This window comes from Trachypithecus francoisi, unplaced genomic scaffold (genome assembly GCF_009764315.1).
Source record: "Trachypithecus francoisi isolate TF-2019V2 unplaced genomic scaffold, Tfra_2.0 Lachesis_group8, whole genome shotgun sequence".
NCBI lineage: Eukaryota > Metazoa > Chordata > Mammalia > Primates > Cercopithecidae > Trachypithecus > Trachypithecus francoisi.
Window position 1 is genome coordinate 17,143,389 of NW_022681473.1, and position 26,512 is coordinate 17,169,900.

General features: G+C 43.2%; 2 protein-coding genes and 1 pseudogene across 6 annotated transcripts in view; 2 read left to right on the plus strand and 1 right to left on the minus strand.

The window, feature by feature from the left end:
* The window catches only part of FNBP4 (formin binding protein 4), a 54,228-nt gene extending 39,674 nt beyond the window's left edge, over positions 1 to 14,554 (plus strand). For both annotated transcript variants that reach the window (XM_033207892.1, XM_033207894.1), the window contains exons 13-17: positions 6,548 to 6,858; positions 7,154 to 7,298; positions 8,017 to 8,354; positions 10,087 to 10,244; positions 13,561 to 14,554. In XM_033207892.1, coding sequence (XP_033063783.1) covers positions 6,548 to 6,858; positions 7,154 to 7,298; positions 8,017 to 8,354; positions 10,087 to 10,244; positions 13,561 to 13,651 — 1,043 coding nt within the window. In that variant the 3' untranslated portion in view covers positions 13,652 to 14,554. The remainder of the gene's footprint in view (positions 1 to 6,547; positions 6,859 to 7,153; positions 7,299 to 8,016; positions 8,355 to 10,086; positions 10,245 to 13,560) is intronic.
* LOC117081908 lies at positions 3,710 to 3,801 on the minus strand (annotated as a pseudogene).
* A 1,772-nt stretch (positions 14,555 to 16,326) lies between the features above and the next one.
* The window catches only part of AGBL2 (ATP/GTP binding protein like 2), a 76,668-nt gene continuing 66,482 nt past the window's right edge, over positions 16,327 to 26,512 (plus strand). For 3 of the 4 annotated variants that reach the window (XM_033207983.1, XM_033207985.1, XM_033207986.1), the window contains exons 1-6: positions 16,328 to 16,817; positions 17,047 to 17,086; positions 17,358 to 17,421; positions 21,780 to 21,914; positions 24,089 to 24,142; positions 25,268 to 25,453. In XM_033207983.1, coding sequence (XP_033063874.1) covers positions 16,762 to 16,817; positions 17,047 to 17,086; positions 17,358 to 17,421; positions 21,780 to 21,914; positions 24,089 to 24,142; positions 25,268 to 25,453 — 535 coding nt within the window. In that variant the 5' untranslated portion in view covers positions 16,328 to 16,761. Of the gene's footprint in view, positions 16,818 to 17,046; positions 17,087 to 17,357; positions 17,422 to 21,779; positions 21,915 to 24,088; positions 24,143 to 25,267; positions 25,454 to 26,512 lie in introns of all 4 variants that reach the window. The other variant, XM_033207984.1, reaches the window with a different exon arrangement.

Sequence of the window (26,512 nt, forward strand, 5' to 3'; positions counted from 1 at the left end):
AAACTATGCCCCAAAATGAAAAGATAAGCCAATAGATTTTGATTTTAAAAGATTGTTTTATAACCATTCTATCATGCCACTGACTAAACTGTGGGTCTCCAAAAATAGGAATGCTAATTAGTGCTAAAGAACTAGATAAACTATCAATATATGTGGCATGCTGAGATTTGTTCTGCATTTCTATACAACACTTAGTCTGTTCATATTGCAGCCTCATTTCTCACCTCTGCTAATCTTACAAAAAGGGTGGTTGGTACAAATCAAAATGATACGAAGAAATGCCATTAGTGCTTGTTTCAGAGAAGCAAAATAGTTGATCATTAAAAATCACCAGCAATCTTCTCTGGTCTAAAACAATTGGATCATTCCATTTTTAAGGTACTCTTAGAAGAATTTAGTTTTTTAAAAGATAGGCTTTCATGCTCCTCAGTTCCTTTAAGGATCTGATAGCTCTTCAGAAGAGCCTGAACTTGACTGCCACATTATTAAAGAAGCAATTTTTCCCCCTTTCAATCTCTTTCCTGGAATGACAAATATAAGTGAATAATGAAGCATACTCAAGACTTTAATTAACCACCTTTTTTGTTTTTAGTTTTTAAAAATTTTCCAATGTGTAAAGAAACTTCTACCTTTTAATCTTAGGAATTGGTAGCTATTTGTTAAACTATGGCATATGAAGGCAAGAGTCTATGAGTCGTTTCTAAAGTAGTAGATCTTTGAAAATTTGAAAAAGTGAAATTTGTCAATAACAGAGTTAGGAGCTGAATTCTTTTGTCTGATACTTATCCAAGTTGATGCTTGTACTCTACTGGCTCCCTGATCATAGTAGAAAAGCACTAGTAATGTACCAAATGAAACTGGTTGTGTGCCAGATAATTTTGTTAACTTCTTAAATAGCCTAGGAATCGTCAGCAGGTCACGTACAACTGCAGTGATAATTTTAGAACATAGCAAAAGGCCTATTTTATTCTACTTCACATTTTAGAAGTGCATTTTTTCAACCTACAGGACGTTTTACTTCCCTTTTACATGAAGAGATTTTCTTTTGAATATTTTTCCTCTCTTTTGGTAGCAGTGATAGACATGTCTAATAATATATTGGTTCTTTTCGTTTGATTTTTAGTAGTTAATGAACTGAAGAGTGTTGATCGTGGTTCTGGATAGGTGACTCCACTCCTGACCACTGTCAATGTCCCTTCTGTGTTCCACAGTTGAAAATGCCACTGTTACCAATTCTGAATGTTCTGTGAACACTTGAGATTAGTATTAAGCTGTTTTTGCCTTTTATGACACACATAGTTGATACTGTCTGGTAAAAGGAGGCTCTTGAGCCATTCCTATTTAATTAAAACAGAACTAGTTGTAGTGTAGGAAAAAGCCACTGGTGAAACAGATTATATTCTTAAGCCTCTCTTTATTGAGAACCCCTAGAATTGCAGGATAAACTTGATCTAAGTAAAATCCAAATCTTACACTAAGGTCTGTGAGATTTAAGAGCAATAATCAACAGTTCTAAACCTAATAAACAGAGCTCTTAATCAACTCAGTGGTGGTTAAAACCAGCTGTCTTTTAAAGAAGAGAAAAAACAAAACACAGCAATACCCTGTCTCTTCAGAAAATTGTTTTGAAAGTTAGCCAAGCATAGTTAGTGGCCCACGCCTGTAGTGCCAGCTATTTGGGAGGTTGAGGTGGGAAGATTGCTCGAGCCCAGGATTTAGAGGCTGTAGTGAGCCATAATTGAACCACTGCACTCCAGCGTGAGCGACAGAGAGCAAGACCCTGTCTCAAAAATAAAGTCAGGGAAGGAGTGCAAAATTACACTGTGAGAATCCAAGGAAGTTTCAACGTTCTATTTATTTTTCTAAGTCATTTTTAATCATTATTTATTGTTTCAGTGTTTGAATTTAACATTATGATTTTAAAGATGGAGTGGGTTCTAAAGATGAGTTGGGTTCAAGATATCCAATGTATCTATTATATTGGGCTTATGTCACTTAGGTGAAGTTTAACTGCTTTTTCTTTTTAATCTCTATGGAACAATTTGTATAATTTCTTGCTTTAAATTGCTAAACTGAGCTCTTCATTCAAAATACTAAACAATAATTTCTCTTTGGGGGAAAATTAAGGAAGGCTTTCTATACATAGAAATAAAGATGCCTAGGCCGGGTGCAGTGGCTCATGCGTGTAATCCCATTACTTTGGGAGGCTCAGGCAGGTGGATCACCTGAGGTCAGGAGTTCAAGACCAGCCTGGGCAACATGGTGAAACCCTGTCTCTACTAAAAGTACAAAAATTAGCTGGGCATGGTGGCAGGCGCCTGTAATCCCAGCTACTCGGGAGGTTGAGGCATGAGAATCGCTTGAACCTGTGAGGCGAAGGTTGCAGTGAGCCAAGATCACGCCATTGCACTCCAGCCTGGGTGACAGAGCACAACTCTTATCTAAAAAGAAAAAAAACGCCTGGAGAAACAAGGTTCTTAGGTGCAGTGACTCATGCCTGTAATTCCAGCACTTTGGGAGTTTGAGGCAGGAGGATCACTTGAGCTCAGGAATTCAAAACCACCCTGGGCAACATGGCAAGACCCCATCTTTGCAAAACATTAGCCTAGCTTGGTGGCACGAGTATGTGGTCCTAGCTACTTGGAAGGCTGAGGTGGGAAGGATCACTTGAGCCTGGTAGGTTGAAGCTGCAGTGAGCTATATTCACACCATTGCACTCTAGCTTGAACAACAAAGTGAGATCCTGTCTCAAAAAGAAAAAGGAAAAATGGGAGCTTTAAAAAATTAATTTTGGCCAGGCACAGTGGCTCACGGCTGTAATCCCAGCACTTTGGGAGGCCAATGTGCACGGATCACTTGAGGTCAGGAGTTTGAGACCAGCCAACATGGTAACCCCTATCTCTACTAAAAATACAAAAATTAGCCAGGTGTGGTGTCAGGTGCCTGTAATCCCAGCTACTCAGGAGGCTGATGCAGGAGAATCACTTGAACCCAGGAGGCAGAGATTACAGTGAACTGAGATTGCACCACTGTACTCCATCCCGGGCAACAGAGTGAGACTCTGTCTTTAAAAGAAAAAAAATTAAGAATTTGTATGCTCATAACATATTCAGTTTTAAGCTTGTAGCTTTTAAATCTTTTAGCATGTAATAGAAGCTGCTTAGGCCGAGCATGGTGGCTCATGCTTGTAATCCCAGCATTTTGGGAGGCTGAGGCAGGAGGATCACCTGAGGTCGGGAGTTCAAGACCAGCTTGACCAACATGTAGAAACCCCGTCTCTACTAAAAATACAAAATTAGCCAGGTGTGGTGGCATGCCTATAATCCTAGCTACTCGGGAGGCTGAGGCAGGAGAATTGCTTGAACCCGGGCAGTGGAGGTTGTGGTGGGCCAATATCATACCACTGCACTCCAACCTGGGCAACAAGAGTAAGAGTCCGTCTCAAAAAAAAAAAAAAGCTGTGTATACCATTTTAATCTCTGCTTGGGCTTCAGACTTAAATATTCTCTTAAACAGCAAAAATACCAACTAGGTTAAATTTAAAAGCAAGGAGAAGCATCATTGTAATACGACTTCCGTGTGTATTCAAACTAGAATTTTCTGATGATCTTCCTAAGGTAAAGGAGATAATTGTCATTACTATGACACAGCTTCTATGTTTTGAATAAACTTAGTTTAGAGATTCAAGTATTTTTATTATTTATTTTCATGTGAGACGGGTAATGTGCAGATCTCATAACAAAGTTTGAGGGAGACACATTGTACATGAGAATTTGAAATGGTTATGAAATACAAAAGCAGAGGCCGGGTGCGGTGGCTCACATCTGTAATCCCAGAACTTTGGGAGGCCAAGGCACACGGATCACTTGAGGTCAGGAGTTTGAGACCAGCCTGGCCAACATGGCGAAACTCCCTCTCTTACTGAAAATATAAAAATTAGTCGAGTGTGGTGGTATGGGCCTGTAATCTCAGCTACTCGGGAGGCTGAGGCAGGAGAATCGCTTGAACCTGGGAGGTGGAGGTTGCGGTGAGCCAAGATTGCGCCACTGCACTCCGGCATGGGCCACAGAGTGAGACTGTCATTAAAAAAAAAAAAAAAAAAAAAAAATGAAAAAAAGCATCGGATTCACATATTCTAAAAATGCTCCTTGTTTGTGGCTAAATTTATCAAGTCTAGTTTAATCTCATATTTACACAGAGTTTAGTTAATTCTAATTAGCTTTGTTGGAGGTCATAAACCACATTATTAACCTTGAACTGACTCTGTGTTTCCTTGAGTTCCTCTGCATAGCAGTATGCCACCATCAAACATGTTGGTATTGCATTATGCTTCTAGATATCCACCAATATTTGAAAATCTCACTGGTCCGAGTGCAGTGGTGTTTGCAACTAATTGATCACAACGTTACAGACTTTGTTTCTTCTCCATTCCCGCTGCTTCATTTGACTAGCCTTTAAAAAAAAAAAATAGAGAAAATCTTAACTTATATTTACCTACTATATGTTGTGATTAGTTTAATAGAAGGAAGTTTAATCCTTAATAATGAAGTTAATCCTCAATGTTTATTAACTTAGTTCTGATGTAGTCCTTGTGTACTATTATATAAGGTAGACTGCTTGGCCATACTTTGCTAAAAGTCAATGCATAAATTAATAATTAAATATGGCCAAATACAAAAGTTTAATGAGTCATTTGAGGTCATTTAGCCAGAAAAGTGCCTTAATGTTCCTGATGAATGTTTTTCAATGTCCTTTTCCAAAAGTAGCAGTAAGCAGCAGTCTTAAAATAATTAAGGAGACGTGGGAATGATGTTGTTAAAGTCTTTTACACAATGTATTGTCTGTCTGTTCCGTAAAAAGTAAAACTACTCTATTTGTGACCAGCTTGGGCAACAGAGTGAGACTGTCTCTAAAAAAAAATTAAAAATTAGCCAGGTGTGGTGATGCACACCTGTAGTCCTAGCAACTCGGGAGGCTGAGGTAGGAAGATAGCTTAAGCAAAGCGTTTGAGGTTAGAATGAGCTATGATCGCACCACCTACACTCCAGCCTGGGCAACAGAGCAAGACCCAAATGGTTGCTTTGTTTGTTTTACCTTGTTGAGTGCCAGTGTGTATTTTGAGCAAAGCAGTGTAAATTACCTTCTTGCCCTAGAGTCTTTCATAATTGAGCCTTATTTAATCTACCACTTTTGACCATGAAATTTAACAGGTGACTTCTTCTGGGTATCTACTCCAGGTGAAGTGAGATTTTTTTTTGACTGAGATGTCTAAAGCTCTTGGATTCCTGGTATTTCACCAGGACATCTTAGTAAAACAGGAAGTATCAGATGAGGAATCAGACTTGAGTTCTAGCTCTGGTCTGGCCACTAACATTGATATGATCTTGGGCAAGTTAGTTCCTGCCTGGGTTTCATTACCTTTAACTGAGGAGGTTGAAATAGATGATTTCTCATGTCTCTTCTACTCCTAAATTCTATGATTTTAGGGAGAAAATCCCCTTCAACATTCCTGGGATATATATCTAATAGTCCCATATATTGTGAAACTTCCCTATTGACGATAAAGAGGGCTGGGGAAGGCTACAAGTAAGTATATCCTATTTTCTCTAATCTTTAAAGGTTTTCCCAGCAGAGAAAAAGACAGTAATCAATGATGGCTTTTACAAAGTTTGAGGAAAGCTGATCCTGCAACTTTTCAGCTGCAATTTCGTAATTTAGACTTCAGCAACAGCAATTTCAAAACCTCTGCAGTTTTAAAAAATCTGAGTTATATACTTTGAAGATTTATCTTCCTAAATTTCTCTTTTATCATCACAAAAGTAAAAATTGCTGTCCCTAACTTGTGTCTCTGTGATTTCACAAATGAATGTAATATATGCAAAGGTGTGAAGGAATGATATAGTTGACAGTAGCACCTTGCAAATGGATTTTTAAAATTCAGTAACCCAAATTAAACACAATGGGTAGAGTTTTCCTGAGTATTTTGAATGAATATTCTGGGTTGTCTTCACTCATTTTGTCTAGCTCACTAAAAAATAAAGTATGTGGAATAATTATTGCAGGTGCACATTATTCACTCACTCCTTCCCTTTTGAAATAGACTCCAGACTATTACTTTTATTTGTGTATGTTGAAGCTTTTGAGTGTTTGAAATAAAAAACTTCAAACTACAGATTCAGATGACTGCATTTCTCGTTGAGTTGATGTTATATTCTTCTACGCATCCATAAATATAGACCCAAAGGACAAGTATAACACAGATGGGGAAGGTGCTATGAAGTTCATAAATTTATCTTTCCATGGAAGTCATTTTTGAACTGAGTTGTTGAATATTTTAGCGACGTCAGTATAGAATAGATGCCTGTGGGCCAAATTTTTTTCAAGGAAGGAGCCACTCCCTGCTGTTTGACACCAGATTCTTTACTGTTTTGTACACTGTGCTAGGTTCCTATAAATGTTTGTCTTACTGACCAGTTGAACATTTCTATGAATATAAGCCAGGGAGTTTTTGTCTTGCTTTTTCCCTGACTCTTACCTGTTTTCATAGGTTCTCTTTGCAAAGAATCCTTTTCTGGTCAAGTTTCTTCTTCATCACTCATGCCACTTACTCCATTCTGGACCCTCCTTCAGTCAAATGTTCCTGTGCTTCAACCTCCATTACCCTTGGAAATGCCACCACCCCCACCTCCACCTCCAGAATCACCTCCACCCCCTCCTCCACCACCTCCTCCTGTGGAAGATGGTGAGATCCAGGAGGTAGAGATGGAGGATGAGGGAAGTGAGGAGCCCCCTGCCCCAGGAACAGAGGAGGATACCCCTTTGAAACCTTCAGCACAAACCACAGTTGTAACTAGCCAGGTAAGTAATGCCCTTTGGCATTCTGAATGATTTTGAGGACTGCAGCATGATTGACACCGTGTTTTATTTTAGAAGCATATGTTTAAAGGCCGGGCACAGTGGCTCACGCCTATAATCCTAGCACTTTGGGAGGTCGAGGCAGGAGGATTGCTTAAGCCCAGGAGGCTGCAGTGAGTCACGATCTCACCTCTGCAGCTCGTGCAACAGAATGAGAGCCTGTCTCAGAAAAGGAGGTGGGAGCAGGCTATGCTTAACCATGACCTTCAGCCACTGATTACAAATGTTTGTGTTTCAGAGTTCAGTTGATTCCACCATCTCTAGTTCTCCTTCCACTAAAGGAATAAAGAGGAAAGCTACAGAAATTAGTACTGCAGTGGTTCAGAGGTCAGCTACCATCGGCAGTTCTCCAGTTCTGTATAGCCAGTCAGCTATAGCTACAGGTAATTGTGATTAGAGCGTGGTTTTTCCTCAATGTATTGTTTCTTTTCTTTTCAGCATTAGATGCCATAAAAACTAAAGAAATGTTAAAGACTCTTGATTGCAAAGACTGTCAGTATGCATTTATTTTACTTACTTAAAAACAAAAACAAACCTCACAGTTTTTAACAGTTTAGCTGGCCGTGCACAGTGGCTCACACCTATAATCCCAGCACTTCAGGGGGCTGAGGCAGGTGGATTGCTTGAGCTCAGGAGTTGGAGACCAGCCTGGGCAACATGGCAAAAGCCTGTCTACAAAAAAGACAAAAATTAGCCAGGCGTGATAGTCCGCACCTGTAGTCCCAGCTACTCAGGAGACTGAGATGGGAGGATCACTTGAGCCCTGGAGGTTGAGGCTGCAGTGAGCTGTGGTCAGACTGCTGTACTTCATCCAGTCTGGGCGACAGAGCAAAACTCTGTCTCAAAAACACAAAAAACGTTCAGCACATATCCTTTCAGATTGTCTTTTGTATATTTATGTACATTGGTGATTTTGATGTTTAGGTAGTTTAATGCCAGGTATTCAAAATTAATATATTTTGCTACTAGCAAATATGGCTATGTTTTTTAGAAAAAAATATACTGGAATCATTTTCTATGTGATCTAATCCCCACTTTTCTTTGCATCTGTTCTTGTCATGATGTCCTTTTTATAGTATAATTTTATGTTTTCTGTGTTAGGTCACCAGGCAGCAGGGATTGGAAACCAGGCAACAGGAATTGGACATCAGACAATACCAGTTAGCCATCCAGCAGCAGGAATGGGTCATCAGGCCAGAGGAATGAGCCTGCAGTCAAATTACCTTGGACTAGCGGCAGCACCTGCAATTATGAGTTATGCAGAATGTTCCGTCCCAATTGGAGTGACTGCTCCTTCATTGCAGCCAGTTCAGGCCCGAGGTGCTGTGCCTACCACTGCCATTATAGAACCACCACCACCTCCTCCTCCTCCTCCACCACCACCACCAGCTCCCAAAATGCCACCACCTGAAAAGACAAAAAAAGGAAAGAAAGACAAGGTATAATAAATCGCCCTTTTTAAAAATTTATTTTTAAAAATTCTATTGAGGTTGTATTCACATAACATAAAATTAACCATTTTCAGACTGGCACCGTAGCTCACACCTGTAATCCCAGCACTTTGGGAGGCCAAGGCGGGCAGATCACTTGAGGTCAGGAGTTCAAGACCAGCCTGCCCAACATGGTGAAACCCCATCTTTACTAAAAATACAAAAGTTAGCCGGGCCTGGTGGCGGATGCCTGTAATCCCAGCTACTCGGGAGGCTGAGGCAGGAGAATCGCTTGAACCCAGGAGGCAGAGGTTGTGGTGAGCCAGGTCACGGCACTGCACTCCAGCCTGGGTGACAGAGCAAGACTCCTTCTCAAAAAAAAAAAAAAAAAGAAAGAAAAGAAAAGAAATTGAAATGTCCGTCTTATTTTCTTAATGAGGGGACCTTATTCAAAAAATCTGTTTGTCTCAAGTGCTGGGAGGAGAATCAGCTTGGGCCCCCATACCCAGTCCTCACATGAGTACAGTACTCAGTCACGTCAACTCCTGCTTGTTCAGCCAGCATCACCCAGACAGGTCTTCAAACATACAACTGCTTCTCTTAAAAAGCATAGGGATAAACTATTAAAGAGGCTGAGGCGGGAGAGTCACTTGAACCTGGGAGACTGAGGTTGCAGTGAGCTGACATCGCACCACTGCATTCCAGCTTGGGCGACAAGAGTGAAAGAAACTTTGTCTTAAAAAGAAAAAAAAAAAAGATAAAAATTGGTCTTATCAATGTCTAATATATTTGTCAGATACTCTCCCTAGGGTCCTGGGATTTAGCAGTAAATCAAACAGACCAAAAAAAAATACAACCCTCTGCTTTTGTAGAACCTTTCTTCTGGCAGGGGGTGGCTTGGGAGTAGATAAGGGAAAAATGCATCTATGATAAATTTTTTTTTTTTCCTTTTTTTTGAGTCGGAGACACCTGCCATCACCCCCAGCTAATATGGCAATTTGTTTTGTTGGTCTTTCCAGCTTTATTTTTTACCTTTTTTTTTTTTTTTAATCATTTGATAGGAACGCTGCATCTATTTAAAATTTGAAAACGGGAACACTGTAATTCTGAGGAGACAAGATAAAGGCAGTATTTTGAATTGCATAGGGTAGGGAGGTTAAAGGAAATTTATATGACCTGGTTTTATAAAATACCACATTTACAAAGAGACAGAGTCTCAAAAGCGGGGGAAAATGCATGTTTATTTTTTATTTTTTTATTTTTTTTGAGACGGAGTCCCGCTCTGTCACCCAGGCTGGAGTGCAGTGACCGGATCTCAGCTCACTGTAAGCTCCGCTTCCCAGGTTTATGCCATTCTCCTGCCTCAGCCTCCCAGTAGCTGGGACTACAGGCGCCCGCCACCTCGCCCGGCTAGTTTTTTGTATTTTTAGTAGAGACGGGGTTTCGCCGTGTTAGCCAGGATGGTCTTGATCTCCTGACCTCGTGATCTGCCCTTCTCGGCCTCCCAAAGTGCTGGGATTACAGGTTTGAGCCACCGCCCCAGCCCAGCTTTACAGATTTTTAACCAAGCCTTTTCATTTATAGTTTGTAAGAAATTTATGGCAAGAACTTGGAATGGTATTTACTTTCTTTTTTAAAGTGTGCATATTCTTTAGAAGTGGGAAAAGGATCCTGACCTCCATTGTAGAAGACTCTTATCCTTATGTTTTATATTCCTTTTGACCTTTAACCTTCGTTACAGGCAAAGAAGAGTAAAACCAAAATGCCATCTTTGGTAAAAAAGTGGCAGAGTATCCAGCGTGAGTTAGATGAAGAAGACAATTCTAGTTCCAGTGAAGAGGATCGAGAATCAACTGCACAGAAGCGAATTGAAGAGTGGAAACAGCAGCAGCTGGTTAGGTAAAAGAAAAGGGAACACGGCCGGGCGCGGTGGCTCAAGCCTGTAATCCCAGCACTTTGGGAGGCCGAGACGGGCGGATCACGAGGTCAGGAGATCAAGACCATCCTGGCTAACACGGTGAAACCCCGTCTCTACTAAAAAAATACAAAAAAAGGCCGGGCGCGGTGGCTCAAGCCTGTAATCCCAGCACTTTGGGAGACCGAGACGGGTGGATCACGAGGTCAGGAGATCGAGACCATCCTGGCTAACACGGTGAAACCCCGTCTCTACTAAAAAAAAAAAAAAATACAAAAAATTAGCCGGGCGAGATGGCGGGCGCCTGTAGTCCCAGCTACTCGGGAGGCTGAGGCAGGAGAATGGCGTAAACCCGGGAGGCGGAGCTTGCAGTGAGCCGAGATCACGCCACTGCACTCCAGCCTGGGTGACAGAGCGAGACTCTGTCTCAAAAAAAAAAAAATACAAAAAAAAAAAAAACTAGCCAGGTGAGGTGGCGGGCGCCTGTAGTCCCAGCTACTCAGGAGGCTGAGGCAGGAGAATGGCGTAAACCTGGGAGGCGGAGCTTGCAGTGAGCTGAGATCCAGCCACTGCACTCCAGCCTGGGCCACAGAGCGAGACTCCATCTCAAAAAAAAAAAAAGGGAACACAGATGAGATGGGGTTTTGGACTAGGTTGAGACCTACTATGAGATGGAGTAGGTTGTGGTTTTTATAGATGCATTAGAATAGACATATTCTTAAAATCACAGCTTGTAAATTTATCTAAATGTTTCTTATTTATAAACATGTTTAATGCCTTATAGAAATTATGGTCTAGCCTTTTTTCAAAATCAGAAACAACAGAGTTGTCATATTTTGTCCAGTTGATTGTTGATCTTAGGCAAAGACCTGTCTCAACTCAGTACATCATTTACTATCTAGATCCAGTAGAACCTTTTATACACACACACACACACACAACATATAAACTTATTTTACAAATAATTTATAGAATTAGACCCTTTTATACACACACATACTAACTGATTTTACAAATAATTTACAGTATTAGAATAAAGTTTTTCCCCTATCCCTATTTCAGTCAAGCAAGGTAGAATACAGAGCTGCCTTCTGAATTGCACTTATTCTAGAATAGAAGTTAATGAGTGAGCACACCACACTAGGAACTAAATGAACCTCTTTTAGGTAAGAAAATCCTTCACTACCTTGCTTGACTGGAATAAAAGGATAGGGAGAACTGGCTTCAAGTAATCGCGCCTCAGCCTCCCAGAGTGTTGGAATTATAAGTGTGAGCCACCACACTCAGGTTAGAAATGTTTTTTATGATGAAAGCACGTTGGGCCGGGCGCGGTGGCTCACGCCTGTAATCCCAGCAGTTTGGGAGGCCAACGCGGGCAAATCACAAGATCAGGAATTCGAGACCAGCCTGGCCAACGTGGTAAAACCCCATCTCTACTAAAAATACAAAAATTAACTGGACCTGGTGGCGAACGCCTGTAATCATTGAGGCAGAAGAATTGTTTGAACCCGCGAGGTGGAGGTTGCAGTGAGCCAAGACTGCGCTTTTGCACTCCAGCCTGGACAACACAGCAAGACTTCATCTCAAAAAAAAAAAAAAACACATGTTGGCTGGGCACTGTGGCTCACACATACAGTCCTAGATGCTTGGGAGGCTGAGGCAGGAAGATGGCTTTCTCAAAAATTTTAGAAATTTTAAAGACTTAAGACACAGCAAGTACAATTTTTTTAATTCATATTTTCCTTGTTTTAAAGGTATACATTCTGAAATGGGCAGCATTCTTTGACTGCAACTCACTGTTCATCAGTTGTCAATGTATAAACTAGAACATAGCTGTCTAATACTGATGCCAGATTTCAAATTTATCTCTGATAGGTTCTAGCTTATTTTTTATTAAAGGATCTAATGCATCCATTCTGTTAACTGCAAGATACAATTTGAATTTTAATCCTTACAAATAAAACTACTTGAAAGAGAAACTCAAATATTAGATCCGACTGGGCACAGTGGCTCACGCCTGTAATCCCAGCACTTTGGGAGGCCGAGGCGGGTGGATCATAGTGAAACCCTGTCTTTACTAAAAATACAAAAATTAGCTGGACATGGTGGTGGGCGCCTGTAGTACCAGCTACTCAGGAGGCTGAGGCAGGAGAATCGCTTGGACCTAGGAGGCGGAGGTTGCAGTGAGCCGAGATCATGCCACCGCACTCCAGTCTGGGCAACAGAGCGAGACTCCGTCTCAAAACAAAAAAAAGTTAGAGCCAAGGGTCCCTGTTGGTAGATTGAGGGTTAGATATATCTGCCCTGAAGAATCGTAACTCCTATGGGCTAAGAAAAACTTTAATAGAACGTGTTTTATTTCTTCATTGTGCCTTTTTTTTTTTTTTTTTTTTTTTTGAGACGGAGTCTCGCTCTGTCGCCCAGGCTGGAGTACAGTGGCCGGATCTCAGCTCACTGCAAGCTCCGCCTCCCGGGTTTATGCCATTCTCCTGCCTCAGCCTCCCAAGTAGCTGGGACTACAGGCGCCCGCCACCTCACCCGGCTAGTTTTTTGTATTTTTTAGTAGAGACGGGGTTTCACCGTGTTAGCCAGGATGGTCTCGATCTCCTGACCTCGTGATCCGCCCGTCTCGGCCTCCCAAAGTGCTGGGATTACAGGCTTGAGCCACCGCGCCCGGCCCATTGTGCCTTTAATGGTTACTGGAGGTATATTTATATAAAATAAATAAAGTCAGGCATGGTGGCTCACACCTGTAATCCCAGCACTTTTGGGGGCCAAGGCAGGCAAATCACCTGAGGTTGGGAGTTCGAGACCAGCTTCACCAACATAGAGAAACCCTGTCTCTACTAAAAAAAAAATTAAAAAAAAAAAAAAAAAAAAAAAAAACCCAGGCGTGGTTGCGTATGCCTATAATCCCAGCTACTCTGAGGATCCCAGCTACTTTAAGGGGAGGCTGAGGCAGGAGTCATTTGAACCTGGGAGGCGGAGGTTGCGGTGAGCTGATATCACACCATTGCACTCCGGCCTGGGCAACGAGCAAAATTCCGTCTCAATCAATCAATAATAAATAAATAAATATGCACTTAGATATATACATAAAACCGGGAGAGTGTTGGGTTGACCTATCAGAATGAAGAAGTTTGATGAAGAATATACTGATATTTGGCTGAGAAACAAAAGATTTTCATAAACATAGATGTGATAAGGTTTTTAATTTCAGTTAGATTTTTATTTGCTAGGAAATGAATACTTCTGTTAATTTTTCTTTCCACTGAAATAATCTGTATGTTGTTTTCACAGTGGCATGGCAGAGAGAAATGCTAATTTTGAAGCCCTTCCTGAGGATTGGAGAGCAAGACTAAAGAGAAGGAAAATGACTCCAAACACATAGTTTTTAAGTTTTTAAAACTTTTTTTGTATTATTACTTGTTTTGTGTTCAGTTCAAAGTCTTAACCAGTTTTATTGTCAAATAAACTATAAATGTTATGGGGGAGATCTTATATATTTTCTGGGCAAGAGTGTATGCATACCAAGTTTTCACTTTTGTGAAATGTACTTTTGTTTTGCTAAGGGATGAGGTGATTGGAATTGCTTTGACCATGCTGCCTTTATTCTCAAACTGGCAAACTTAGCATGTTAGGTATACTAACCTCATCAATCTTGAAGAACATGTGCTTCATGAGTATAACACCTCTGTAGAGGACTCCCTGACAAAAGTGAAGAATTAACTTCTCCTCCAGAACAAGTGCAATTCAGAAGGCAGCTCTGCATTCTACCTTGCTTGACTGGAATTGTCTGAATCTTTTTCTGACCTCTTTTCTCTAGTCGGCCACCCCTGAAGTGCTGAGGTCTAAGTGGTTTACCTCATGCTGATAGATGGCCACACTCTTTAGAGTAGTTCTCATAAATTCTAGAACTGGTAGCTCAGTCGTTTCACACACTAGGTGGCATACAAGCAGCAGCAGGTGTTCATATCCTTGATTTTGAGAATTTCCCCTCAAGTATGTGGCAGTAAATGCAAAGAGACAGTCTGTGTATTAATGTCTCCATTGTCTTAACCCTGTTCCAAAACAAAATTCACCTCCTTTCTTTATGTGAATGTATTCTCCATAAAATTCCAGTATTTAAAAAGCAGTTTACTGTTCTGTACTTTCTATTGTGTCACAATCAGGTAAAAGTCACTTTAAACTGAGGAAACAGCAAATTGTGTTTTAAAGCTCTTTGTATTTCTCCAGTTTCTGACCTTGTAAATTTGTATATATGCACTAATAAAGCTTTTTTTTATAATTCTGATGGGTTATCCTTTTGCTCATCAACAGCTGTTATTCCGATTATGTAACCAAGACTTGTTGTTTTTTTATAAGCATATACAATGCAAGGTGCAAACATTTAAGAACAGCTTTCAAGAAAAAGAGCAGATCTTGAATGGGGTGTGGTGGGGCCAGTTTAGACAAACAGGCTTCTAGTCCCAGATGGTGCTATGTGATCAAAGTTTTGAGGTCTAATATTATCTATAATATCTAGATTGGTTAATAGCCATATTAGATAATATTTGACCTACTTAATTCCTGGCAATGATGTAATATGGTTAACATTTCGAAAAAAGTTGCTTTATAGCTTTTTCCCCATTGATAAAAGTATCAGATACAGTTATATTCATATATAGTTAACCAAAGACACGTGTTTGAATTTTATTGTAGTATATTTTTTTTTTGTTCTTGGTTTTTTGTTTTTTTTTTTTTTGAGACAGAATTTCGCTCTTGTTGCCCAGGCTGGAGTGCAATGGCGCGATCTAGGCTCACTGCAACCTCCACCTCCCAAATTCAAGTGATTCCCCTGCCTTAGCCTCCCTAGTAACCGGGATTACAGGCATGCGCTACCACGCCCAGCTAATTTTGTACTTTTAGTAGAGACGGGGTTTCTCCGTGTTGGTCAGGCTGGTCTCAAACTGCGGACCTCAGGTGATCCGCCTGCCTCGGCCTCCCGAAGTTCTGGGATTACAGGCGTGAGCCACCGTGCCCTGCCTGGAGTATATTTCTATGCATATAATTAATTTTTTAAACCTAATCAAAATGTGTGATTTGAATTTGCTAGCTTCGTTTCTTTTTTTTTTTTTTTTTGAGACGGAGTCTCCCTCTGTCGCCCAGGCTGGAATGCGGTGGCCAGATCTCAGCTCACTGCAAGCTCCGCCTCCCGGGTTTACGCCATTCTCCTGCCTCCCGAGTAGCTGGGACTACAGGCGCCCGCCACCTCGCCCGGCTAGGTTTTTTTTTTTTTTTTTTTTTTGTATTTTTTAGTAGAGACGGTTTCACCGTGTTAGCCAGGATGGTCTCGATCTCCTGACCTCGTGATCTGCCCGTCTCGGCCTCCCAAAGTGCTGGGATTACAGGCTTGAGCCACCACGCCCGGCCATGCTAGCTTCGTTTCTTAAGATTTTCAGGCCGGGTGCGGTGGCTCAAGCCTGTAATCCCAGCACTTTGGGAGGCCGAGACGGGCGGATCACAAGGTTAGGAGATCGAGACCATCCTGGCTAACACGGTGAAACCCCGTCTCTACTAAAAAGAAATACAAAAAACTAGCTGGGCGAGGTGGCGGGCGTCTGTAGTCCCAGCTACTCGGGAGGCTGAGGCAGGAGAATGGCGTAAACCCGGAAGGCGGAGCGTGCAGTGAGCTGAGATCCGGCCACTGCACTCCGGCCCGGGCGACAGAGCGAGACTCCGTCTCAAAAAAAAAAAAAAAAAAAGATTTTCAGTGTAGAAGGTAATTTTTCCATTCTAGCTATGGAGTGGACACAGGTAAAAGAGAAGCAGCAGCTCTCTTAGAGCAAAGTATGCACAACAATTATCTAAAGCCAACAGCAAACGAGCTTGGAAATATGTTGAAGGCTACTGGCATCGTACTCATCAATGCGGTTTCGATTCCCAGGTTGGGGCTGTAATGTATGAGGTGAAAAATGAGCCTGAATCGCCGCTGCCGGCCATACTCGCCGCAGCCCTTCCCGGGGCTGCCCGCTCTCTCCTTGGGGGCGGGGCCTAGCTTGCCGGAAGCTCCCTGCCGCCCCGCCCCTTTTCCGCTTCCGGTTCGCGGTTGCTAGGCTACCCGGGCCCTCACAGACGGCAGTGGAGGGCGGGTGCGGCGAGTTTGTCTCCTTACCCACACACTGCTTGGCCTCTGTACCTAAGTGCGGTGGCCGCCTGCCTAGCTGGGGCTTCTCTGCCGCACCCGTCCGTGCTGCTTGGGACGGGCCAGGGCGCGAAGGCGGTCGCACCCATCGCTCTGCCCTCCTGAGAAGTTTCTGTTCTCCTTCCCTCTTCCTACGCTTAGGAAACCTCCTCACCACCTGCCCCGGACCAGGTTCCTCTGAACCCTAAAGGGCCCGCTCTCCCAACCCCCTGACCTTTTTCCATCGACACTGACCGAGACGACTCCGTCGCGTGCTCCCATCCCCATTTCTTTCACTTTCCTGTGGCGAGCATCTCCCTTCTCAGGGAAAGGGAACCATGGGACCAGCACCTTGGGAAGAAGAGGCGGGAAGACACGCTGCCCTCCGTCTCAGGTGCACCTCTGGCCTCGGCACGACCATCTTGTTTAGCTGCGGAGAAGCTGGCAGGGTTTTCTGAAGTCAAGAGGGAGCTGGGGGGCGCCCGGGGCGGTATTGGCGGTTTTTCACTTGTCCTGTTCTGGCTTTGTAGCTTCTCCTGTGTAATCAGCTGCCTCTTTGGAAATTGGGCAGGATTTGCGACTGGATGCTAATGTCACTGACTAGTTTTCATTCTACCATCCAGAAGTAACATGTTCCCAGCCTTGGAAACGCACCTAAAGCAGGTCGGTACACAGCACAGAAAGCCACAGAAATTTCTTCGGGGAACTCCATTTCTTCGGGAGCTCCACAGAAATCTGCTACTAGATGAGAAGGGATGTTCTGGTGGCATCTTTTCCCAGCTGGAGATCTTGATCCCCACGATGGAATAATTCGCAGGAATGCAGTTCGCTTGGTTTAGTTTAGTTTAGTCACATGCTACAACGCTCGTGTACTTTTTGTTGAGTCCATTATGGTTTGAAAACATCTTGACTGAAGTGGCCTTTCCTTTCACAGACTATTCCTGATCCTTATGAAGACTTCATGTACCGTCACCTCCAATATTATGGCTACTTTAAAGGTAATACCATGTTCTTGTCTAATATCACCTTTCCTGGACTCAAGAGGAAAATTGCTTCGTTAGCTGAGAGGGTTGCACTTAGGTAGACTAATAAATAATTTGCATTGACAAATAAATATTTTTTCCTCTACCATTATTGCAAAGTACTTCCTTTCCCCATTGATCTGCAGGGTCACCTCTGTCAAGTAGAAAGCATCCCTTAATACCAAGATCTGTTTCTGGGCTATCTATTCCGTTGGTCTGTCTATCTTTTACCAATATCACTGTCTCTTAATTACTATATGGCATTAAAATAGTCTTTATCTGGAAAGACATGTCTTCCCACCTTGTTCTTCAAAAGTGTCATGGCTGTTCTTGAGTCTTTGCCTTCCTATATAAATTTTACAATTGGCTTATGACATTTTATTTTATTTTATTTTATTTTTGAGATGAAGTCTCGCGCTGTCACCCAGGGTGGAGTGCAGTGGCACGATCTCAGCTCACTGCAACCTCTGCCTCCCAGGTTCAAGAGATTCTCCTGCCTCAGCCTCCTGAGTAGCTGGGATTACAGGCTCGATCCTCCACGCCCGGCTAATTTTTGTTTCTTTATTTTTCTTATTTTTGAGATGGAGTCTCACTCTTTTCACCCAGGCTGAAGTGCAGTGGCGCAAACTCGGCTCACTGCAACCTCCACCTCTTGAGTTCAAGAGATTCTCCTGCCTCAGCCTCCCAAGTAGATGGGATTACAGGCACCAACCACCACACCCAGCTAACTTTTTTGTGTATTTTTTTTTTTTTTTTTTTTTTGAGGCGGAGTCTCACTCTGTCGCCCAGGCTGGAGTGCAGTGGCCGGATCTCAGCTCACTGCAAGCTCCGCCTCCCGGGTTTACGCCATTCTCCTGCCTCAGCCTCCCGAGTAGCTGGGACTACAGGCGCCCGCCACGTCGCCCGGCTAGTTTTTGTATTTTTAGTAGAGACGGGGTTTCACCGTGTTCGCCAGGATGGTCTCGATCTCCTGACCTCGTGATCCGCCCGTCTCGGCCTCCCAAAGTGCTGGGATTACAGGCTTGAGCCACCGCGCCCGGCCTTTTGTGTATTTTTAGTAGAGATGGGGTTTCAACATGTTGGCCAGGCTGGTCTCGAACTCCCGACCTCAGGTGATCCAGCTGCCTCGGCCTCCCAAAGTGCTGGGATTACAGACATGAGCTACTGCGCCTGGCTGTTTTTTTATTTTTGAGATGGAGTTTCGCTCTTGTTGCCCAGGCTGGAGTGCCGTGGTGCGATCTAGGCTCACTGCAACCTCCACCTCCTGGGGTCAAGCGATTTTCCTGCCTCAGCCTCCCAAGTACCCAAGTAGCTGCAATTACAAGCATGCACCACCATGCCTGGCTAATTTTGGTGTTTTTAGTAGACACAGGGTTTCCTTATGTTGACCAGACTGTTCTCGAACTCCTGACCTAAGGTGATCCACCCACCTTGGCCTCCCAAAGTGCTGGGATTATAGGCGTGAGCCACTGTCCCCGGCCCGCTTATGACATTTTAAAAGATTGTAGGAATTGCATTGAATCTGTAGATCAAATTTCACAAGAACTGGCAATTTTTCAACACTGGATTCTCCAATCTATGACTATAATATATATCTCCATTTACTTAGGTTTTTGATGTCTCCCAATAAAGATTTATAGTTTTTCATAATACTTCATATTTTTATGCTATTATAAGTGTTGATCTTTTTAAAATTTTATTCCCTAACTTTGTTATTGGTATATTGAAATAAGATGGAGTAATATTGATTGTATTAGTGTTAATTTTATTTCTATCAAAGAATATTGTTAAATTGTTTTATTAACTACATTAGTCATCGCCCCTTATTATCTACAGGGGGGAGGTTCCAAGACCCCTGGATGGCCTGAAACCACTGATAGTACTAAATCCAAATCACTGTCATTCAGAACAGACTACTATCTTCCACCCTCAAATTTAATGCCTTTTCCACCGTAACTAAGTACTTATGCACTGTGGCCATAACTTTTGCAATTTGAAGTATGACAGCAAAACTATTATGAATTTTTTTATTCTTCACAGTTTCACAAATAGATTTGTTCTTACCATAGAACTTAACAACCTCAGCATGCATATATATTTTATTTATTTTTATTTTTATTTTTTTTTAGATGGTTTGTTTCTTGCCTTGGCTGGAATGCAATGTTGCAATCACAACTCATTGCAGCCTTGACTTCCCAGGCTTCAGCAGTCCTCTTACCTCCCAACTAGATGGGAACACAAGCACAAACCAGCACACCCAGCTTATTTTAAAATATATTTTGTAGAGACATGGTCTTACTATGTTGCTCAGGCTGGTCATCATACAATTTTTTACTTTCCATACAAAGTCAAGAACTTCAGGCCGGGTGCGGTGGCTCACACCTGTAATCCCAGCACTTTGGGAGGCCAAGGTGGGCAGATCACCTGAGGTCAGGAGTTCAAGACCAGCCTGGCAAACATGGCGAAACCGTGTCTCTACTAATAATACAAAAAATTAGCTGGGCGTGGTGTTGCATGCCTTTAATCCCAGCTACTCGGAAGGTGGAGGCAGGAGAAACACTTGAACCTGGGAGGCAGAGGTTGCAATGAGCCGAGATTGTGCCACTCCACTCCAGACTGTTGAAGTTTCAATACCCTCTTCATAGGGAGAGAGAAATTCAGGGAGGAGGGTGTGTAGACAATTGTGAAAGATAGTAAATGATATTCAGGAGAAATGAAATGAGCTCCAAAAACCATGTCCTGGGACAAAGTTCCTCTGAGCTCCGGGGAGGGGTGGCAAGCAAATGAGGGGAGGAGCTTCACTGAAGAAAGGTTGTCTTACGCAAATAGTTGCCCAGGTAATCTCTAAGTTGCCCTCATAATTGATGAAAAGTCTATCGGGGTGTCATGACAATTTTTAGTCTCCTCTTTAGTGGTTCAGCTTTACTGGTTATTTGATGAGATTCCTAGGGAAGGGGTCTTAAAACAACTGCTTTTCTTTTGGAAAGAAGTTTCCTTCGTTAGATAAGGAATTCCAGAGAGGTGTCCTTTCCTGCTCTTGGGGTAGTGGGGAGACAGGAGAGGTCAGAAAGTCCTTGATTCTGAGGCAGCTTCTAAGGCTTTTCTAATTTTTTTTTTTTTTTTTTTTTTTTTTGAGACGGAGTCTCGCTCTGTCGCCCAGGCTGGAGTGCACTGGCCGGATCTCAGCTCACTGCAAGCTCTGCCTCCCGGGTTTACACCATTCTCCTGCCTCAGCCTCCCGAGTACCTGGGACTACAGGCGCCCACCACCTCGCCCGGCTAGTTTTTTTTGTATTTTTTAGTAGAGACGGGGTTTCACCATGTTAGCCAGGATGGTCTCGATCTCCTGACCTCGTGATCCGCCCGTCTTGGCCTCCCAAAGTGCTGGGATTATAGGCTTGAGCCACCGCGCCCGGCCTTCTAATTTTTTTTAATTTATTTTTTCAACTTTTATTATAGATTAGAGGGTACATGTGCAGGTCTGTTACATGGGTAAATTGCATGTTATTGAGGGTTGGAACCCTTTCTATGTTTAGTTGAAAGTGTTCAGTAGCCAAGTGCCAAATCTTTGGGCCATAATTTTTTTTTCTTTTTTTTCTTTTTTTTCTTTTTTTTTTTTTGAGACAAGATCTCACTCTGTCACTCAGGCTGGAGGGCAGTGGCCTCCACATCCCAGGCTCAAGCAACCCTCCCAGCCCTGGGCTATCATTTTCTGAGTTCCAACACAGCCCTTGTAGCTTCAGAATCTTTCTGCCTACCAAGCCCTTTCTCACTCCACTACACCAGGCTGCTTATCAAGTCTCCTCTTTACATCCATTTCCTCAGCTGTAAGGTGGGGATAATTATGCTTCACTCACATAAGTTGGAATATGAAAGCTCTTTGAAAAATGCAGCGTATTCATTGCAAAGGCCTGTGGTGGTGGGTGGTGATAAAAGGAGTAGGGGTTTGGTATTGACCTAGATGTTAGAAGTGATGAGTCAGCCTTCCAGCAACTTTTTTTTTTTTTTTTTTTTGAGGCGGAGTCTCGCTCTGTCACCCAGGCTGGAGTGCAGTGGCCAGATCTCAGCTCACTGCAAGCTCCGCCTCACGGGTTCACGCCATTCTCCTGCCTCAGTCTCCAGAGTAGCTGGGACTACAGGCGCCCGTCACCTCGTCTGGCTAGTTTTTTTGTATTTTTTTAGTAGAGACGGGGTTTCACCATGTTAGCCAGGATGGTCTCGATCTCCTGACCTCGTGATCTGCCCGTATCGGCCTCCCAAAGTGCTGGGATTACAGGCTTGAGCCACCGCGCCCGGCCACCTTCCAGCAACTTTAATTAAACTACCTATTTTTAGCGCAGAGAGGCAGTTTACCAAACTCTGCTACGCATCAGCATATTCGGAAGAATAACCCTCAGTACCTGTTGCATCGCTCTCTTGGGGGAAAAGATGATTTGATACCAGACACCCTGCAAAAGGAGAAGCTTCTATGTGAGTAACAATCAGTATGTGTGACCTCTAGAACCTCATTGCCTAGTAACTCCTCTGAGTATTCAGAAGAACCTGCTCTAACATGGGAGAGGCCGGGGAGCAGCCTTGGCCTCTGTTTCTAACACCGTTCAAAACTTCTCTCTAAATCTACTTTGGATTACAGGTTTAAATCAAAATACTGTTTTCTAGCCAGGCGTGGTGGCTCACGCCTGCAATCCCAGCACTTTGGGAGAATGAGGTGGGAGGATCACTTGAGGTCAGGAGTTTGAGATCAGTCTGACCAGCATGGCAAAACCCCAGCTCTACTAAAAATATACAAATTAGCCAGGTGTGGTGACACACACCTGTAATCTCAGGACTTGGGAGGCTGAGGTGGGAGGATTGCTTGAACCCAAGAGGCGGAGGTTCAGTGAGCCGAGGTTGGGCCACTGCACTTCAACCTGGGTGACAAAGTGAGATTCTGACTCAAAAAAAAAAAAAAAAAAAAGTAATATGCCTGTCATGGTGGCTCACGCCTGTAATCCCAGCACTTTGGATAGCTGAGGCAGGCAGATCGCTTGTGCTCAGGAGCTCGAGACCAGCCTGGGCAACATGGCAAAACTCTCGTCTCTACAAAAACATACAAAAATTAGCTGGATGTGGTGGCAGGTGCCTGTGGTCCCAGCTACTGGGGAGGTTGAGGCAGGAGAATTGTGTGAACCTAGGAGGTGGAAGTTGCAGTGAACTGAGATTGAGCCACTGCATTCCAGCCTGGGCAACAGAGTGAGACCCTGTCTCAAAAAAAAAAGTAATACATTGATTTTCAGTTTTGATGTATAATGCTTATTAAGGCTGTTTGCATAGGAGCAGTGGAAAACAGTTATAGCTAGCTTACACAAAAAAATAATTTTTTGCAGAGACACAGGTTTCTTCTAAAATCTAAGGGGAGGAATACAGTTGAACTTCTCCCTCAAACCAAACATTGATCCACCCCTCTTTTCTCTATATCCCCTTTTGCTTATCCCCGACCTCCACCACTACCTTTATATATACATATACCCCCACCCTCACAGTCCCACCACCTCCCATCCAAGCTATCATCATTCAGCCTTCTAATTGGTCTCCTGGCTCCTCTTGTTCTGTGCTGCACCCCCCAATCAACTTTCCACATAGCAGTGTTTTTTATATGCAAATCTGATTAGGTCCCTTTTCTACTTAAAACCTTTGAATGACACAAGATCTGAAAACCATAAAATACATTATTTTTTTTTTTTTTTTTTGAGATGGAGTCTCACTCTTGTCCCCAGGCTGGAGAGTGGTAGCACTATCTCAGCTCACTGCAATTTCTGCCTCCTGGGTTCAAGCTATTCTTCTGCCTCAGCCTCCCCAGTAGCTAGGATTACAGGCGTGCACCACTACTCCCAGCTAATTTTTGTATTTTTAGTAGAGACAGTGTTTCGCTGTGTTAGCCAGGCTGGTCTCAAACTCACAACCTTGGGTGATCGGCCCACCTCGGCCTCCCAAAGTGCTAGGATCACAGGTGCGAGCCAACACACCCAGCCAATATTAATAATTTTTTTTTTTTTTTTTTTTTTTTTTGAGACAGAGTCTTACTCTGTCGAAAGGCTGGAGTGCAGTGGCTCCATCTTGGCTCACTACATCCTCTGCCTCCTGGCTTCAAGTGATTCTCCTGCCTCAGCCTCCTGGGTAGCTGGGACTACAGGCATGCACCATGGTGCCCAGCTAATTTTTGTATTTTTAGTAGAGACAGGATTTCACCATGTTAGCCAAGATGGTCTCGATCTCCTAACCTTGTGATCCGCCCACCTCAGCCTCCCAAAGTGCTGGGATTACAGGCATGAGCCACTGCACCCAGCTGACCAGGCTGGTCTTGAACTCCCAACCTCAGGTAGTCCACCCACTTCGGCCTCCCAAAGTGCTAGGATTACAGGTGTAAGCTACTCTGCCCAGCCTGCTTTATATTTCTTTAGTTATGAGTGACATTGTGCAGCTTTACTGTCTTTTCAAATGTTTATTTCCTTTTGTTTCCCCCATTAAAGTATGGGAGAAAGATTTAGCTAGAAATGCAGGGGTCCCAAGTGGGCACAGGAAATGAGAAGGGATGGGGATAGTGAATGGAAGAAAAGAAGACAACGATCCCTGAGACAAACGGGGCCTCCCCTTCCTCTTTCTAGGGCCTACCAGTTTATCTTCAGCTGTGCACAGACAAATAGAAGCCATCAACAGAGGTATTTCATGTCCTTCCAGACCAGAAAATTCAAGCTCCTTTTTGGACTATATCTTCATCACTTGCTGTTCCCACCAAACCTGAGAATTACCAGACAGGAATGGGATTCATGCCTGATGAGCACTGAAGGACCTTCCGCCTTTAGTTCCCCCTTTCATTTCCATTTTTTTCTTTTTTCCTCATTCCCTTTCTTTTTTTTTTTGGACACAGACTTTCACTCTTGTCTCCCGGGCTGGATGCAGTGGTGCGGCCTCAGCTCACTGCAACCTCCGCCTCCCAGGTTCAAAGATTCTCCTGCCTCAGCCTTCTAAGTAGCTGGGATTACAGGCATGTGCCACCACACCCAGCTAATTTTTGTATTTTCAGTAGAGATAGGATTTCACCATGTTGGCCAGGCTGGTCTCGAACTCCTGAACTCAGGTGATCCACCCGCCTCGGCCTCCCAAAGTTCAAAGTTTTGGGATTACAGGCATGAGCCACCGCGCCCGGCCCCTCCTTTCTTTTTTACCTTCCTGAAAGCCTTTCTTTTCTTCCCTTTTTTTCTGATTCTTTCTTTCCCAAGAGCTCTTCTTCCTCTCTTCTGCCCCATCTCACGCTTTATCTCACCTTCCTCTTTCCATCTTCTTTATGTCTCTCTTTCCTTTGTATGGTAATATTATGGCCCTGAAACTTTATTTGTAGGTTATTTCACTATAGTTGGTAAAAAAGAAGAAAAAAAGAATAAAGTTGTGTGTACTTTTTTCTAAAATGGGAGTGGATATATTGAAATTCCCTCTCTTGCCACTAGCTAAACAAAAATAATAAAGCACATTAAGTAACTTCTTATTCATTGTAACCAACTGTTGAAATGTCTTGGACCATTAAATTTAATTTTTAAAAAAAGTTTTTTATTTACCCTGAAGTTTTATATTTGAACATTTAATAGACTGTGCAGAATTTTAACATTTTAAATTTTGAGCCTGTTATTCTGGACTAAATCTTCTTGAAGGAGAAACATGTCAAATAATCATGTGTCTGTGCTAATATTTTAATGTAATGCCTAAAATAGTTTTATTGTTATAGATGAGCAGTAAAGTTCCCAAGGAGGAAAAGGAAGATGTTCACTTCCTCTCTTTCCCTTTGGCAGATTCACGTATGCTGAGTTTACCACATCTTAGGAGCAGACAGCTTCTTTATGATGAGTTGGATGAAGTAAATCCACGTCTTCGAGAACCCCAAGAGCTCTTTTCCATTTTGTCTACCAAGAGGCCACTGCCGGCTCCAAGATGGCCAATCGAATGTGAGGTCATCAAGGAAAACATTCATCATATTGGTAATATGACTTATGTGAAGTGGTCTTGCTAGTCTATTCTGCCTGACTTTTTTTTGTTTGTTTGCTTTGTTTTGTTTTGTTTTGAGAAGAAGTCTCACTCTATTGCCCAGGCTGGAGTGCAGTGGCGCAATCTCGGCTCACTGCAACCTCCACCTCCCGGGTTCAAGTGATTCTCCTCACTCAGCCTCCTGAGTAGCTGGGATTACAGGTGCGCACCACCACTCCCAGCTAATTTTGCATTTGTAAGTAGAGACAGGGTTTCACCATGTGGGCAAGGCTAGTCTCGAACTCCTCACCTCGTGATCTGCCCGCCTTGGCCTCCCAAAGTGCTGGGATTACAGGCATAAGCCACCAAACCTGGCCTTCTGCCTGACTTTATTATAAGACCTGAAAATGTTAAGTCCTATGTGCTTAAGTATAAGGCAGGACAGAGTCAACATTTGTTTGTTTGTTTGTTTGTTTGTATATTTATTGAGACAGAGTCTCACTCTGTCACCCAGGCTGGAGTGCAGTGGCTTGATCTCCACTCACAGCAGCCCCCACCTCCCAGGTTCAAGCAATTCTCCTGCCTCAGCCCCCCAAGTAGCTGGGATTACAGGTGCCCAGCCACCATGCCTGGCTAGTTTGTTGTTGTTGTTGTTGTTGTTGTTTGTTTGTCTGTTTGTTTTTTGAGACTGACTTTTGCTCTTGTTGCCCAGACTGGAATGCAATGGCATGAGCTCAGCTCACTGCAAACTCTGCCTCCTGGGTTCAAATGATTATCCCGCCTCAGCCTCGTGAGTAGCTGGGATTACAGGCGTGTGCCACCATGCCTAGCTAATTTTTTATTTTTAGTAGAAACGGGGTTTCTCCATGTTGGTCAGGCTGTTCTTGAACTCCTAACCTCAGGTGATCCACCTGCCTCGGCTTCCCAAAGTGCTGGGATTACAGATTTGAGCCACTGCACCCGGCTAGTTTTTGTATTTTTATTAGAGTCAGGGTTTCTCCATGTTGGCCAGGCTGGTCTCAAACTCCTGAGCCTAAGTGATCCACCCACCTTGGCCTCCCAAAGTGCTGGGA